Source organism: Nematolebias whitei, chromosome 2, assembly GCF_014905685.2.
Source record: "Nematolebias whitei isolate Nwh7 chromosome 2, NemWhi1, whole genome shotgun sequence".
In the NCBI taxonomy this organism is placed as follows: domain Eukaryota; kingdom Metazoa; phylum Chordata; class Actinopteri; order Cyprinodontiformes; family Rivulidae; genus Nematolebias; species Nematolebias whitei.
The window spans coordinates 60,267,799-60,286,090 of record NC_056499.1 but is presented as its reverse complement, the minus strand read 5'-3'; the positions used below and the strand labels follow the sequence as shown (position 1 = coordinate 60,286,090).

At 45.5% G+C, this 18,292-nt stretch overlaps 1 protein-coding gene across 1 annotated transcript in view; it reads left to right on the top strand.

Moving 5' to 3' along the window:
- Positions 1–18,292, top strand: part of LOC119427485 (DIS3-like exonuclease 1) — a 139,065-nt gene that overhangs the window by 617 nt on the left and 120,156 nt on the right. The window contains exon 2 of the mRNA XM_037695112.1: positions 241–471. Coding sequence (XP_037551040.1) covers positions 241–471 — 231 coding nt within the window. The remainder of the gene's footprint in view (positions 1–240; positions 472–18,292) is intronic.

Here is an 18,292-nt window from a genome sequence, read left to right as displayed (position 1 = left end):
CACATTCAGACACTGACACATCAGAGGCAATGAGGGGTTCAGTGTCTTGTCCAGGGACACTTCAACATGTGACTGCTGGTGGAATTGAACCCCCAACTCTACCACTGGTGGACGACTGCTCTAACCACTCAGCCACAGCCACCCCTTAAAAGAGTAAAGAGCTTTGAGCTCTGGATTAGATAGAAAGGCTCCATATAAGTCCAGTCCTTTACCTGTTGGCACCTTGTCTCTTCAGGTGAGAGCTCAGCTAGATGAGGACAGGAACATCACAGCGCTGGTCCCCAGACAGTCTCTAGAGGTCCATGAGACTGTGGCAGAATGCATGATCTACGCTAACTGCTGGGTGGCACGCAAAATCCAGGAAGCTTTTCCCCATCATGCCCTGTTGAGGCGCCATCCACCGCCCCGACAGGAGCTGTTCAGCCAGCTGGTGAACACAGCAAAGGCCAGGGGGTTCACCATTGACACCAGGTGACCGAGTGGCAAAACAGTGAGGAAGTACATCTAAACTCCTGTTGGCTTATCCCAAAACCACCAGAATGTCATGAAATGTCAGTTTGATCCTGCAGCTTGTTATTCTCCAGACAGCTGCAGCTCTATCAGAGTCATTCATAAATATTTGTTATTTTTTTAATCCGTCCAGAGGACCTGACTTAACTTTGTTAGAATTTTCTACCTGGATTATTGAGCAGCATCAGGATGTGAAGAAATAAGACATATTCAGTTTCATTTTCAGTTCAGTTTATTTCAACAGCACAAAGTCACAACAGAAGCCGTCTCAGGGACTGAACAGAAACATTTATCTATAAAATAATAATTGAACATTATTTATCTGAGGAGCAGCTTTGAGTTTAACTCCATCACAGAACTCTCATCTTGAACAAGCATGAAGGCGACAGTGGAAAGAAACAAGAGGAAGAAACCTTTAGCAGAACCAGGCTCAGGACAAGAGGATCATCTGCTTCGACCGGCTGGATTTGAGAGGAACAGATACACAATGGCAGGTCAAGAATCACATGTTAAGATAGAAATAGTATCAAATGAAAACTATTCATAGTTCACACACACGTGACCGGTATTGTGCAATACCGGGTTTTCCGCCATTTGTTGAAGCGCATGTGAAGAAGATGAAGAAGATGCTTACAGACAGACCAGAGCTCAGTATGTTGATGCTCTTGACCAAGAGCAAGATATAGACATAAAATAGCTGCGGTCCCTATGAGATGGAGAAAGAAATGATGTCAGAGGAAACAGACAAGTTGTCACCGAGAAGTTACTTTGATATCGTTAATTATTAATGAACACGAGGAGTGCTACAACAGAGGAGCTTCACAGGTTTAAATCCAGGGATGCTTATAATCAATGATGGCTTTGTGAAGGACATCCGAACTCTTCATGTTAACAAAGTTCTGGTGACTGGCAGAGTAAGTAGTTACAATAATATACACGTAGATGTCCCTCATAGCTACATGCTACATCAGCTAAACTAATCTGTGCTACATTAAAGATGGCTGATCTTTAATGTAGCACAGATTAGTTTAGCTGATGTAGATTATGCTACAGTAAATGTCAGTGATCTTTAATGTAGCACAAGCTACAGTAGCTTACTGAAGCTAGTTACAGTAAACTACTTCAGTTTACCTGACGTAGCTTGTGCCAGAGTAAATATCACTGATTATTTCTCACATTACTACATTATTTATTTTGCCTATGACTGCCTTTCATACTTAAATTAGTGGTAACAAAATAAATCATGTGTAATTATTGCTCATAGTATTTAACGTGCTACAGTAAATGTCACTGATATTATTTATTTTCCACTATGACTGCCTTTGTTAATAAAGTTAGTGATGTGAAGTTTATTTTATAGATAAACTTTGTAAATGAGACTTGAGATCTTAGTTATAAGCAACACGCAGCAGATTTATTATTTCCTTTGCAAAGGGAGAACAGCACGGCTTAAGGCTCAAGAAGTTCTGAAGAACACATCAGTGAATATTTCATTTATACAGTCCTTCGCACGCACAGGGCGTTCAAAAATTTCACTCTTCATGAGTCATGTGCCTTAAGGGCTTACTGGAACAATACAAGGTGGGACAAACAAGTTCTTTTAGGCAAAACTGGTTTCTGCTTAAGCTATTTTGTGACAGTAAACATGTTTTTCTGTTGCAGGTTCTTGTTTCCTCATGAGGTGGCAGTTGAAATGAAGAATGAACAAAGATAATACATTAAATGATATTAAAATTATTAAATATACTGTTTTTCTTCCTCAATTTCCTCCCTTTTGTTCCTTCCAAGGAACAACAAAAATGACACACAAAATCACAATATTATGTGCAACAGGTAAGACACTGATAGGTAAACCTTCATCAAGACACATGTGGCATGAAATCACGGTTGAACATGAGCCTTTCATAAAATCAGCTGGAAATGACAAGAGCTGTTTCTGTAGGGGACAGAACCCTTGTGTGTGTGGCATAGCTGAAGATGAGATGAACACATGGTATTTGAACACAAAATGAATATAAAATGAATGAAAATAAAAGTGTTAAAAAGGTGATAAAGGTGAGTCTTTCTTGGTACCCTTGTCCTGTAAACGTAAAGTCTGAGGTTTGGAGCCTGAATCCCCACTGTTGGACTGCTTCACAGACTAGGTTTAGGAAATCTAATCTGGTGGTGACCTTGGAAAGTGTGGTTTATTTGTGTTCCCTCTATGTCATAATGTAAGAACAGCTTATCTTCAGGGGTGTCGGTGTCAATCAGTAAAGTTGCTTTTTCTAATTGAGGGTCTTTGTCTTGGATAAATAAGAGAATACGCATTTTAAACGTTCTTCAGGATGAATGTGTCCTTTGCGACTGTGTGTGAGGGGGCAGGCTTATCCTTTTCTGACAGTAAAGATGTTTCAGAATCATCTTCAGAGAGGAGTTGGTCTTGTAGGTGTTGGGTAAGGAGAGCATAAGTTTGAGCTGCACGTTCTGGGGAGAAAGCGGTTGTGATGATTCTGGTAGATAAGGATCAGAGGCAAGGGATGCAACAGCATCCACAGACTGCTAAAATGGCTAGGCCTATTCCTAGAGCCATAAGGAAAGACATTATATACCTTTCCACCTGCCAAAACCTTCTGAGAACCATTTTGAAATAGGGTCTGTTACCCCTGAGGCATCTTGTATTTCTGTGGACAAAACTTTCAGTCCCTCTAGGGCTCGTACAACTTTACCATCAGGTGCTGTGTTGTTTGGGATGTATGTACAGCATTCGTATCCTACCATATGGCAGACTCCACCCTGTTCTACTAGTAGCATGTCTAGTGCCATTCTGTTTTGGATGGCCATTTTTGAGGTGGGTCTGAGTTGATCTGCTAGTCCCTCGATCACATCTCTTGTCAAGTTAGTAAGACGGAGGACATTATAATGGATGAAATTAATTCTAGCAACGTTTTTGTTAATTGTAGCGTAGGGGATTAGAGATTCATAGGCTGACCAGATGGGGCTGGCTAGTTTATACTCATCAGGGACTCCTTGGGGTACCCCTATGGCATTTATGTACGTGGGTGAGCTCTTAGGGTCAAAGTCAGTGGACCGACAAGTTCTATGACTCGTGGGCTTGTCAGATGGGAGTCCAACTAGGGTTAATGGTGCTATAAGGTGTACAAAAGTACACAGGCCTATTGTCCTTTGGGGAATTTTTACTACTAGTCTTTGACCTCTGCAATAGTAATACAATCCTACCCTTGCCCATGTTCCCATGAGCTGGGTGGTCTCTTTGTCTGTTGAGACTGGCGTGGTGACATTACACCAAGTGTGGTCTATGTTTCCATAGCTTTGTTTGGGGTTTGTGGCTGTGAAATAAAAACAATGGTACCCTCCCATGATCATTCTAGGTTTAAATGAGCCTGGGTGGGTTTTATTATGAATGGGTGGGTATATGTCACTAAGGGTGGTGCAGTTGGGGGGAGAGCCGGTTCTAGTTATGTTAATCATACAGTTGTATCCCCATGGATCGTTTGGGAATAATGGGGCGGGTTGGGTAACTAGCTTTGGCCTTGCTGCTGCACAAGCTACACAGTTGCTAAGTTGGGCTTCTCTTGCAGCTTCATTAAGCCAGGAGAACCACATGTTGTCATCTCCATGTCCTGTTGCCCTCTCTATTAGATCTTCTGGGCTAAGTTTGGTATAATCTACTGATATGACTGGTATTGTTTCGGTTGGGGGGGCTAGGTCGGTCTCGTTAGTTGCAGACGAGGTCTGGGGCTGTGGTGTGTTGGCTGGTTGTACAATGTGTATAAAAAAAGCATCCTATTGGGTCTGTACCACTTATGTCTGCTCCTGAGGCAAAAGCGATCGTCCTGCTATCTGAGTAGAATTTGCATGTACCCGAGATATCCCTCTTGTCTTTGGAGAGACAAGGGTTGGGTGCTGGGGGAGTAAGGAAATGGCCAGGAATGGATAGTGAAATGGGGTTAGCACTTGGGTTACTGGAATAGTCTCTTTGGAGGGTAAGATTTTGTATCCAATTTCGTATATTGTCGTGTACATAACTCTGTGTCGGTGTCCATGTGCCTGTGTGTTTGACTATCTGGCCCCAATCAACGCAGGTGCTAAGTTGGGGGTTTGCTGGACATTTAGAGAGATCTCTGTTCTTGGTCGGACCTATAACACACATATAGACTTCTTTATTTGTATAGTAGGCCTGTTGGTTGCCACAAGAGATGATTTTGCATAGGTCAAACTGATATGTGGTGGTACTGCCTGCTTCATGAGTGATAATCAGACCCTGTGAGGTGTGTGTGTGTTCTGTTTTTAGGCTGCGAGTAGGTCTGTTCTGAGGGCCGTTAGAAGGGTGTAAATACCAGGTTAGTAGAACCACAATTATGGCGATCAGGGTGAAGAAGAAACACATGATGGATTTGTAGTGAACTAAGCCTCAGGTCAAAACCTGACGCTGAGGGCCTTCCTGGGACAGGAACTGTTATCTCATTGATTTGAGTCCAGAAATACAAATTAAGCTCATCCAGAGACTTTCTAAGTGTGTCCTACACTAATCAATTGAAAGAACACTCTCTTTTTATTATCATTACTATTTTACAATATCTTGATAATCAAAGTGTGTTTAGTTCAAACCATTTTAAATGTTGAAGTGAACTACTCACTTTAAATCAACTGTGAAACAGTATTAATGATTTTTAATCCTCATTCAAAGTACAAATCAAGTTAGATGTCTGTTACAAAGTAATTATGCATTTTTTGATCTTCTGTCTGAAATGAGCAAGTTGTGATGTCGGTCAAAAGTCAAGGAACGGTCAAAAACATGTTTATCGGAACGAAATGTCATGTTTAACTCTCTCAGACAGATAGAAGGAAGACTGGCTCCTAAATGTCTCTGTTTCTTCAAAACATCTTTCTGTCTGTTCTTAAAACATCTACTCTGTCTCCTTGACATGTAGTGACCCTCTTACGTCACTAAAACCACACCCCGGTTGGTTCGTTCAACCAATCAGGAAGTTCTCAGAGGAACCGGAAGTGACCTCTTTAAAAGGGTCGACACTTCCTAGTTCCAAGCAGAACAACGTTCTAGAACAGAACAAGAGTTCTAGGGAGAACAAGAGTTCCAGGGAGAACCTCGAACGAGAAGTTCCTGAACGAGAGAAGTTCAGAGGAACAGAAGTTCAGAGCAGTTTCTAATGGAGTGACAAGAGTCCGTCGATGCCACGACGTCTCGCTGTGGCTCTACCCGACGAACGCTCTGAACAATGAGGAAGTCTGTTCTGTGATGATCTCACGACTCCTGAGGTCACAGCTGTTCTTACGGAGACGCTGAAAAGAGTTGAAAGAAAACTCTACACCGAAGCCGAAACTATCATCTGCAAAGGTAAAAGAGTCGATCTTCAATTGCGAGTGTACCGTGGGTTAAGCTGCGTCTAAAGGAGCGTGTTGTTTCTGGTTATACAGACACTTTCCCTCACCCATCTCTCTCCATTTAAACTTCATTTTCCCATCTTTAAACTTCTATCTGCCAGTAATTAATCCAGATATTTTCAGAAATGTCTGTTGTATTTCAGTTGCAAGTGAGAAATCATGGCCGTATGATTTCTCATTGTAAAGCTCATTAATTAAGCTGTGTTAATTGTAATCAATCTGCCAATTAATGTAAATGTGTGATGTGTTTTAAATCGTTTAAAATAAACGACCCACTGTTGTTGGTGAGTCAGAAATTTAAACACGTTTCCGTCCACATTTAATATTCAAAACACGATATTACTCAGTCCAGAAAAATGAAAGAATCCGTTTAAATTATGAATAATATCAGACGCATATTATCCTCATTACAGATTGATTAAGCCATCTAGGAGTGGTAGGAGTGGTCATTGTAACAGATGTAAAACTATTTCAGGAGTCAAACCAATAAGTCGGGAGGCCCTTCTAGGTAAGGGGTCCTTATTAGCTCAGCGGTATGTTGTTTCTAAACCGTGGAGTTCTCTTCATGTGTGTAAAAATTCTCTATATCAGTGGTTCTGGCAGGTGTTTGTGATGTTCATGTGTTACCACTCTGTGTGAGAGTGTTAATTTGTTAGTGAGAGGCAACAGTTCAGTTATTGTCTATGTGTGTGTGTCAGGCCACTTGTCCTGACAAAGTGGGGAAAGGGGCAATGGGGACGCCGCCTCACTTGGGCTGGTGCCAGTGAGTGAGCTGTCCTGGTTCTATCGGGTTTGGGCTTGACCCAACAGACCGCTGCCTCAGTTGCCCGTTGGCACTGAGTGACTCTTCAGGTACTCGGTTACCCTGGTCCTGGTTCTGGTCTTCCCTTTTGGCCTTCTCCCGATGGAGGTGTGGTTCCTTTGAACAGCTTGCAATGGGACGCGTGGATCTAGGTGGCTCGTTCAGCAACCTTCACAGCTGTGTGGGTTGTCAGTAACACCTGGAATGGTCCTGTCCACCTGGGGGAGTTCCACCTTTTCCTCCTGAAAGATTTAATCATAACAAAATCTCCAGGGGTTATGTTATGCAGCTGTGCTTATGCTGGACCAGGAAGTCCTCCTTGGACTTGGGACCTGATGGATTGTAAGGATTTGGTTAGTTCAATACAGTAAGCCAGCATGTTGTGATCACAATGTTTCAGATTACTTGTGGGATCTGTGGTAGGCCCAACTCCTAGGTTGGGTGGGGCTGCAAACAGGATCTCAAAGGGGCTAAGGTTATTTTTAGCTCTCCTTCGCATCACCATGTACATCAAAGCAATGGGTAAACATGTAACCCAGGAGAGGTTTGTGCACAGATTTTTGTCAGTTTGTTTTTTAATGTTCCATTCTCTCTCTCCACTGCTCCCCCACTTTTGTTACGATTGCACGGGGAACCCAGATGTTATGAGACCCAGAACGAGGCAGACACAGGGGAAGTACAAAAGAACAGTGTTTATTATGTACAGTGATATATTAAAGTCCACACGCTGCTTCTCAGCGGCTCCTGGATAGAGGGACGACAGGTTAATGTTTGTCCAACGGGGAAGACCAGAGTTGTTTGTTTAAAGAGCGTCTTGTCCTTACAGTCCAAACCCGAAGGAAGTGAGCTGGTCCCTCAGTCCAGGGAGAGAGCAGCAGAGGGAAATCCAACAAAGGTCCAAGGGGAAACGAGGAAGGCTGGCAACTGGAGGCAAAGAGGCACGAGGGATACCTGACAGGCCGAGGGATCCAGGTCAGGCCACGAGGAGAATCCAAAAACACAAAGGAACCAGGAAACATGAGAGTTGATATGCTCCAGCGTTGAGTCACACTGGACTGCAGCCTTAAGTAGATGGAGAGGCTCATCAGGCTGATGGCCGCCAGGTGTTAGTAATCAGCGGCCATCAGCAAGGCAGGTTGCAGGCAGTGGGACCCTTACAGTACCCCCCCCCCTCAAGAATCACCTCCAGGCGACCTGAGGTGCTTCTCGGGGTGGTCTCTGAAGAACCTGGAGATGAGACTGGGGTCGAGGATGAAGGACCTGGGGATCCATGACCTCTCCTCAGGACCGTACCTCTCCCAATCGACCAGGTATTGGAAACCCCTACCCCTGCGTCGCACGTCCAAGATGGAACGGACGGTGAACGCAGGGTGGTTGTCGATCAGGCGGGGCAGCGGAGGGAGGTCAGACGCGGGACACAAGGGACTGAGGGAAACAGGCTTTACCTGTGAAACATGGAAGGTGGGGTGAATCCTCATGGCCCTGGGGAGTTGGAGGCGGACCGCAGAAGGATTGATGATACGGGTGATGGGGAAGGGACCAATGAAGCGGGGGGGCCAGTTTACGGGGGGTGTCCCGCAGCTTGATGTCCCTAGTTTCAACCAAACCTGGTGGCCGACCTGGTAGGCGGGCGTCTCTGAACGGTGGCGGTCAGCGAACCGTTTAGCCTGGGCTGCGGTCCTAAGGAGGGCCTCCTTGGCCTGGCGCCAGATGCAACGGCAACGCCTAAAATGATGCTGGACGGATGGAATCGAACAGTCAGACTCAGACTCGGGGAACAGGGGAGGATGGTAGCCAAGGGAAGCCTCAAAAGGGGACATGCCGGTGGCAGAGGAGCGGAGGGAGTTGTGGGCGTACTCTACCCAAACCAAGTGCTGGCTCCAGGATGATGGGTTCGACTCGACCAGGCAACGCAGGGTGGACTCCAGCTCCTGCTTGCAGCGCTCGGCTTGTCCGTTAGCCTGAGGATGGTAACCAGAGGTGAGGCTGACAGACGCCCCGAGTCACTTGCAAAAGGAGTGCCAGACCTGTGAAATGAACTGCTGACCTCGGTCAGAGACGATGTCCGAGGGGATCCCATGGAGCCGAAACACATGGAGGGTGAGTAGATGGGCAGTGTAGTGAACTAAGCCTCAGGTCAAATCTGGCCTTGAGGGCCTTCCTGGGACAAGAACTGTATTTCATTGATTTGAGTCCAGAAACGCAAGATTAAGTTCATCCAGAGACTTTCTAAGTGTCCTGCACTGATCAATTGAAAGAACACTCTCTTTTTCTATTATCATTACTATAATACAAATGTCTTGATAATCAAAGTGTGTTTAGTTCAAAACATTTTTAAATGTTGAAGTGAACTACTCATTTTAAATCAACTGTGAAACAGTATTAGAGATTTTTTAATCCTCATTCAAAGTAGAAATCAAGTTAAGGTCTGTTACAGAGTAATTATGCATTTTCTGATTTTCTGTCTTCAATGAGCAAGTGTAAGTTGGTCCAAGGTTGGAGTCAAACGCAAACAAGTTGTTGGAACGAACTGTCATGTTTTTAAATCCTCTCAGACGTAAATAGAGAAGCTGGCACCTGTTTTCCCCCAACTCGCCTAAACATTTCTCTCGTCTGTCTTAAAAACATCTTCTGTCCGTTCCAAAACAATTTTTCTGTTTTTCTGACTTTTAATAACCTCTTACATCACTAAAACACACCCCTGTTTGGTCGATCGACCAATCAGGAACTTCCCAAATGAACCGGAAATAGAACTCTTTAAATGTCGGCACTTCCTAGTTCCAGCCAGTCGAGTGCGGTGGGAGAGCAGTTCAGTTCGGAGAGAAAAACCGAACGGAAGAAGTGCTGGAGAGTACAGGAGGTTCAGACATGATCCGCAGTTCTTCCGAGTCTTGTGGGAATTATGAAATCTTCCACATCTGAGTGGAGCCTCTGACGGACTTACTCCTCTTGTGAGTCCACCAGTGGGTTGAACCTGTGTCGGACGGAATACCGGCACTACTTCGGACGATTCACAGCTGTTCCTACGGAGACGCTGAAAGGGTGCGTTAAATGGAACTCCGTACCAGTGGAGACACCTTCTACAGGTAAAGAGTTGATTTACACTACCTAAGTGTACCGAGGAGGAAGCTAGGATCTTAACGGAGCGTGCCGTTCTGATACCGACACATAACAACCCCTCATCCATCTTCTCTCTCAATTTTAACTCCTTCATCCCCCATCTTTAAAACTCTTCTATCTTGCCAGTAAATCATTCCAGATATTTTCAGAAATGTCTGTTGTGAAGCAGGAAAATCATGGCCGTATGGTTTTCCTGACTGTAAAGCTTGCTAATTAATTATGTTGTTGGTTGAAATCAATTTGCCAAATTAATGTAAATGTGTGATGTTAAACTTTGATTCTGTTAATAAATGACCGCATTCATTTGATGGGTCAAAGAAAATTAACGTCTCACGTCACATTTAATTTCAATGCACGATATTATTCAGTCCAGAAAAATGAATGAATCCGTTTAATTTATGGATAATATATCACAGATATATGTTCCTCTACAGCAGTTTCAAGGGCAGAGGGGAGCTTAGGGAGGGGGACAAAATGAGCGGCCTTCGAAAAACGGTCAACTATCGTGAGGATGGTGGTGTTGCCGTCAGATGGGGGAAGACCGGTCACAAAGTCGAGGGCGATGTGGGACCAAGGGCGACTAGGGCTCGGGAGGGGGAGCAGGGGACCAGCCGGAGGTTGAGTTCCCGACTTTTTCCTGGCACAGACAGGGCAAGCGGAAACAAAGTCCTTGACATCTTTGGTCATGGAGGGCCACCAGAAATGGGTCTTGGTGAGGGAAAGCATGCGGTTGACTCCAGGATGACAAGAAAGTTTGTTGGAATGGAGCCACTGGAGCACCTGGGACCGCACGCTGGAGGGAACAAAGAGGGTGCCGGGAGGACCACCACCTGGATCAGGGTCAGCGAGGAGGGCCTGTTGAACGTGGCGGTGATGGGCCAAGAGAGGGAGCCAACGATACATGAGGAAGGGATAATAGGGTTAGAGACCTCGGGTGAATCAGGAGGAGCAAACTGCCTGGACAGGGCATCAGGCTTAATGTTCTTGGAGCCCGGGCGAAAAGTCAGGACAAAATTAAATCGATTAAAGAAAAGCGACCAACGGGCCTGACGGGGGGTCAGACGCTTGGCGTTCCTCAGGTAAATTAAATTCTTATGGTCTGTCCAGATCAAAAAAGGGGTCTCAGTGCCTTCTAGCCAGTGCCACCATTCCTCAAATGCGAGCTTGACTGCCAACAGCTCGCGGTTGCCCACGTCATAGTTGCGTTCTGCTTGGGAGAGACGCCGAGAGAAGAAGGCACAGGGATGGACCTTATTGTCCAGAGGAGATCGCTGGGAAAGGACCGCCCCTACCTCAGTGTCGGAGGCGTCCACCTCCAAGATGAACTGGTGCATAGGGTCAGGGTGGCAAAGGATGGGCGCGGAGGAAAAGAGAGACTTGAGTCTCGTAAAGGCGGCCTCAGCCTCTGTGGTCCAGTGAAAGGCTCGGGCGGTTGAAGTGAGCTGAGACAGGGGGGCGGCGACACAACTGTAATTTTTAATAAATCGCCGATAGAAATTTGCGAAGCCCAGGAAGCGTTGTAACTGCTTCCTGGACTCGGGGGTCGGCCAGTCGACTACCGCCCTGGTTTTCTCGGGATCGGTTCGGCAATGACCTCCCTCAAAAATGAAACCTAATGTAGTGAGAGAGCAAGAGATGGATTTAGCTCAGGGGTACTCTCTTACATTTTATAATATCTGGACTAGTTCAAGTACATGATATTATACTTAATTTAAACGGATTCTTTCATTTTTCTGGACTAAGTGATTTGTGCTTAGAAGTACTGTGACATGAGACGTTAATTTTCTTTGAACCATCAAAATGAATGTGGTCATTTATTAACAGAATCAAAATTCAACATCAAACATTGTACACTTGATTATTCTGATTGAACGCAATAACACAGCTTATTTAATGAGCTTTACAATGAGAAATCATACGGCCATGATTTCTCACTTGCAGCTAAAAACACAGACATATCTGAAGATATCTGGATTAATTACTGCAGGCTTAGCTTATCTTTTACTGGCAAGATAGAAGAGTTTTAAAGATGGGAAATGAAGGAGTTTAAATAGAGAGAAAAGATGTGGATGAGGATGTATGTCTGTAGACCAGAACAACACGCTCCTTTCAAGCGCAGTTCGCCTGTGGTACACTGGTAGTGAAGCTCATGACGACCCTTTTACTTGGGCAGAGGATGAATCCGCGGCGGTCAAGAGGTCCCTGGTACGCTACCTTTCAGCGTCTCCTCAGGGCGGCTGCGACTCGGCCGAAGTCGTGAGAACTCGTTCCACAGAACAAACCTCCTCAGAAGTTATAAAGCTTTCACAGGGTGGAGCCACAGCGAGGCATCGTGGCTCCTACAGGAACTCCAGCCGAACTCCATCAGTGCCAGAAGAACGAACGGGACTCTGAGAAGACTCAGAGGAACTCAGAACTTCTGTTCTCTCTCGGAACTTCGGTTCATGTCTCCCAGAACTTCTGTGCTCCCAGAACTTCGGATCACTTCTGCTCTCAGAACTGCCTGGAACTAGGAAGTGTCGACTTTTAAAGAGTTCTGTTTCCGGTCCCATTTGGGAAGTCCTGATTGGTTGAAAGAACCAACAGGGGTGTGGTTTTAGTGACGTAAGAGGGTTACTACGAGTCAGAAAAACAGTGAGATGTTTAGGAACAGACAGAGAAATGTTTTGGCGAAGTGGGGAGATGCAGGTGCCAGTAGCTGATTATTTCTGTCTGAGAGGTTTAAAAACATGACAGTTCGTTCCAATAACTTCTTTCTGACTTTTGACCGACATCACTCCTTTCTCATTTCAGAGAGAAAATCAAAATGCATAATTACTTTGTAACATAGACATTTAAAATGATTTCTACTTTGAATGAGGATTAAAAAAATCATTAATACTGTTTCACAGTTGATTTAAAATGAGTGGTTCATTTCAACATTTAAAAATGATTTGAACTAAACACACTTTGATTATCAAGATATTGTAAAATAGTAATGATAATATAAAAAGAGAGTGTTCTTTCAACTGATTAGTTCAGGATACAAATTAGAAAGTCTCTGGATGAGCTTAGTTTGTATTTCTGGATTCAAATCAATGAAATAACAGTTTCTGTCCCATGAAGGTCTTCAGGGTCAGGTTTTGACCTGAGGCTTAGTTCACTACACTAAAAACGAGACATTGGAGGTGTTAAACTCGCACTTCTCTGCTTTAACAAATAACTGGTTCTCCAGCAGCCGCTGAAGAACCGTACGAACGTGGGCCGTGTGTTGAGAGGGGTCGCGGGAATATATAAGGATGTCATCGAGATAAACGAAAACAAAATTACCGATGAAATCGCGCAAGACGTCATTGACGAGCGCCTGAAAAACAGCGGGGACATTGTTCAACCCAAAAGGCATTACTAAGTACTCGAAATGACCCAAGGGGGTGCGAAAAGCTCTCTTCCACTCGTCGCCCTCTTTAATACGGACGAGGTGGTAAGCGTTTCATAGATAGAATTTGGAAAAACAAGAGGCCGACTGTAACTGTTCCTGTAAGGAATCAATGAGGGGAAGAGGATATTTATTTTTAATAGTTATACTGTTTAAACCCCGATAGTCAATACAGGGCTAAAGTGATTTATCTTTTTTGGAAACAAAGAAAAAACCGGCTCCCACAGGGGAGGTCGAGGGTCTAATAATGCCTGAGGCAAGAGACTCGTTAATATAATTGGACATAGATTCCCTTTCAGGACCAGAAAGGTTGTAAAGTCTACTTGACGGCAAGGGAGCGCCAGGTAACAAGTCAATCGAGCAGTCATAGGGACGGTGAGGAGGAAGAGACAAGGAACGTTGCTTGCTGAAAACGGCCGCCAGGTCGCGGTATTCAGCAGGAACCGAGGTGAGGTCGATCTCCTCTAGAGGAGGCGAGTTCCGAGGGAACTCCTTAATGGCGGAGCGTAGACAATTGCTGAAACACTTGTCGCTCCATTTGTCGACGCACCCGCGCTCCCAGTTAATTACTGGGTTGTGATTTCGAAGCCAGGGAAAACCTAAAATTACTTGGGGGTTACGAGAATTAAATATAAAGAAATCAGTCATCTCATGATGATTTCCCGAGATAATGACATGTAACTCGGTGGTCTTTAAATTAATACGGGTCAACGTATCTCCGGTTAAGCCGGCGAGAGAAATCGAAGGAATCTCGTGAGTGGGTAAAGAATATTCTTTAACTAAGTCGGCGCTGATCAAGTTTTGTTCAGCACCTGAATCAATGAGAGCAGAAAACGAAAAGCGACGATTATGTGTCTGAATGACCATGGGAAGTAATAGTTTGAATGGGGAGGTTAACGCAGACGTTCCCACCAGTAATTCCCGCTTTACTGGTGGAAGTTCTCGTTTCCCCAAAACGGACAGTGGGGCAGAAAATGACCGGGGTTTCCACAATAAATGCAGAGACGGGCAGATACACGCCGCTGTCTCTCTGCAGGAGTCAGCCGTGCGCGCCCCACCTGCATAGGCTCGGGGGAGCAATCCCGAGGGGGAAAAGAAGATGATTGGTTGTACCCAGGAAGCATGGAAGACTGGGAGTTGTAGTTCACAGGGGATTGTTTGGGCGAAGCAGACTCATGGCGAGGGGTCGTGAACCCGGAAGTGGGAGGACTATGGGAAACGTAGTGCGAAGGTGCAAACTTGGGCTCACCTGGAGAAGTTTGAAACCCGGAAGTCGAGGGTCGATGGGAATTGTAGTTTGCCTCTCTCCTTCTCTCCCAGAAACGGTCATCGATAGAGATGGCAAGGTCTATTAGCTTGTGGAAAGTTTCGGGTTCATCTCGCGTGGCCATCTGGTCCTTGAGAAAATCAGACAGAGCGTTAAGGAAAATACCTTGGAGGGCTGGTTCGTCCCATCCTGTTTGGGCAGCAAGGATCCGAAACTCCAGAGCAAACTCCGAGGCATTACGACGGCCCTGTCGTAAATTCAACAAACGCTTGGCGGCATTTGATGTCTGTAGGGGACGGTCAAAAATCCTACGAAACTCTCGAAGAAAAAGTGCATAGGAAGCAGGGGGGTTATCATGACTCAAGAGGAACGAGTGAGCCCACCGGAGAGCGTTACCTTTGAGTTGGCTTACGAAGAAGGTGATTTTGGCCGTGTCCGAAGAGAACTGGGAGGGAGCCCCCTCGAAGGTGAGTCGGCACTGCAGCAAGAAGCCGCCACATTGGTCAGGGTCTCCGGTGAAGAACTCAGATGGGTTAACGAATATTTGTTGAACAGGAGGAGTGGGACCAGGAGCCACGGGGGCTGGCGGAACGACTGGAGCTGAGGAGGCAGAAGCTTGCAGCTGACGTTTAATGGAATAAATCATACCGCCGAGCTCCTGAAGGTTGGACTGGACCGTTGTCTGGTGAGTCAGCACCTGATGAAGAACCTTGTCCAACCCGTCGATCCGCTCCTCCGCAGAACCGGGGGTTGTCTGCTCACTCTTGGTCTCATTCTGGGTCTTTTGTGGCTGGAGCATTTCTGTTACGATTGCGCGGGGAACCCAGATGTTATGAGACCCAGAACGAGGCAGACACAGGGGAAGTACAAAAGAACAGTGTTTATTATGTACAGTGATATATTAAAGTCCACACGCTGCTTCTCAGCGGCTCCTGGAAAGAGGGACGACAGGTTAATGTTTGTCCAACGGGGAAGACCAGAGTTGTTTGTTTAAAGAGCGTCTTGTCCTTACAGTCCAAACCCGAAGGAGGTGAGCTGGTCCCTCAGTCCAGGGAGAGAGCAGCAGAGGGAAATCCAACAAGGGTCCAAGGGGAAACGAGGAAGGCTGGCAACTGGAGGCAAAGAGGCACGAGGGATACCTGACAGGCCGAGGGATCCAGGTCAGGCCACGAGGAGAATCCAAAAACACGAAGGAACCAGGAAACATGAGAGGTGATATGCTCCAGCGTTGAGTCACACCGGACAGCAGCCTTAAGTAGATGGAGAGGCTCATCAGGCTGATGGCCGCCAGGTGTTGGTAATCAGCGGCCATCAGCAAGGCAGGCTGCAGGCAGTGGGACCCTTACAACTTTGTGGGTGGTAAGCACAGTGTTTAGTGAGGTCAAAGTTCAGTGTGGTGGATACTTCTTGGAGTATCTGGTTAGCAAAATGTGGGCCATTGTCACTAGAAATTCTTTGTGGTATGCCCCACCTGTGTATTACTTCCTGTAACAGAAGTTTTGCCACTGTGCTGGCTGTGGCATGTTTAGTGGGAAAAGCCTCAACCCATTTGGGAAACATGTCCACAATGACCAGACAGTATCTTTTGTTTTGAACTGGTGTTAGTTCAATGACATCGATCATTAAATGTTGAAAAGGTGCTGTGATTGTTCTGTGTGCTCCAGGAGATGTTGTTTTTATCGTTTTGGCAACATTATGTGTGGCACATTTTAAACATGCATCACAATGTTGGGCTGCTGTTTTTGAAAAAAATTACTGTGAACCAATCAGCATTAATCTGGCGTAGCATCCCTCCCTTTGACACATGATCCAAAGAATGTGTCAACACAGCAAAAGAAGGGAAGAAATGTTTAGGTAAACATGGATTGCCATTTGGGCCAATCCAGATGTTTTCAGAAAAAACACAGCCGTGTTTCTTCCATTTTGCTTTTTCACTGGCGTTTGCGAGCTTCTGCATGTCAGAAACAGAGAATGAAGAGTCATCGTCTTGTGAGTCATTTGTCAAAGTCAGAGTGAGCGTTGAAGAGGAAGTTGCTGCCAGTTTGGCAGCTTCATCAGCCAGAGCATTTCCTCTTGAGACTAAGTCAGTGTTTTTTGTGTGAGCCATGCACTTTATGGCTGCCACTGTAGATGGAAGTATGATTGCGTCTAAAAGGTCAGACACAAGTTTGTGGTTGAGTATGGGCTGACCATCAGAACGTAGGAAATGCCTGTGTTTCCATAGTGTTCCAAAGTCATGGACAACACCAAAAGCGTACCTGCTGTCAGTGTAAATATTTACAGTTTTTCCTTCAGACAAAACACATGCTCTTGTGCGAGCAATCAGTTCACAAGCTTGAGCAGAGCAAGATTCTAATGCTTTTGCTTCTACTGTATGAGAGAGTGCTACAACAGCATAGCCACTAAGAATGGTACCAGTGAGTGGGTCATGTGATGCAGAGCCATCAACGAACAGTTCCCAGTCAGGTTTGTCAATGGGTTCTTGTTTCGTCAGGACGTGGAGTGCAAATAGTTTCAAGTTCAGACATGCAGTCATGAGGTGTGCCTTCCTCCTCCGTTGGAAGGGGGGTAGCTGGGTTCAAAACATTGCAACGTTTTATGGTTATGTTTGGCATGTCCAGTAGGGTTGTGTGATATTTAAGCCATCGAGCTGTGGACAGGTGAGCAGTTTTTTGCTCATTCAAAATTTGTGTCACAGCATGTGGAACAAGTAGGGTCAAATCAGAGTAGCCAACAATGTCACACTCGCAAGAACTGCTTTTTCTGTGGCTGCTACAGCGCGCAAACACAATGGTAAACCAGCAGGCACAGAGTCCAATTTAGCAGAAAAATAAGCAACCAGTTTCAGCCTATCTCCATGTTTTTGGAGGAGGACAGAGGTCATGCAACCACCTTTCTCATCCACAGCCTGAATAAATGGGCGTGATGGATCTGGAATACCAAGAGTAGGTGCTTGTTGTAGTTGTTGTTTCAATTTCTCAAAGGCCTGCAGTGCCTCTGGTGTCCAAGTAATGTGTGAGCTCATTTGGAGGCCTTTTTCATGACAAACAGTGCGTAGTGGAGTCTCAACCTCAGCATAACTAGGAATGAAATGCCTACAATAACCACAAAGTCCTAAGAAGGACATGAGCTGTTTTTTTAGTTTTAGGGAGAGGTAAGCTGACAATGGCTGTAACACGTGAGTCAGCTAGTTCTCTGCCCTCTGCAGAGATTCTGTGGCCCAGGAATGTCACAGTGGTTTGCACAAACTGCAGTTTAGACAAAGATGCTTTGTGTCCCTGCTCAGCTAAATACTGGAGTAGACGGACAGTGTGTTTTTTGCAAGATTGTTCAGAAGGTGTTGCTAGCAACAGATCATCAACGTACTGTAGCAGAGCACAACCATCGGGCAGAGAGAACCCAGCCAAGCTGTCATTCAGTGCTTGGTGGAAAATCGTGGGTGACTCAGAATAACCTTGACAAAGGCGGGTGAATGTGTAAGACTTTCCCAAAAACTAAAAAGCAAACCAAAACTGGCTGTCTGGATGGACGGGTATGCTAAAAAAGGCGTTGGCTAAGTCAATTACGCTGAAATGGGTGGAGCCAGCTGGTATTTGTGATAAAATCACATAAGGATTTGGAACAATAGGTGCACGGGCCTGGACTGCTGCATTAACTGCTCTCAAGTCCTGAACGAAGCGCCACTCATCTGGAGGGTGGGGTCTGATCTTTCTCACAGGAAAAATAGGTGTTCTCACAGGGGATGTTGGACAGGGGACGATTACTCCAGCTT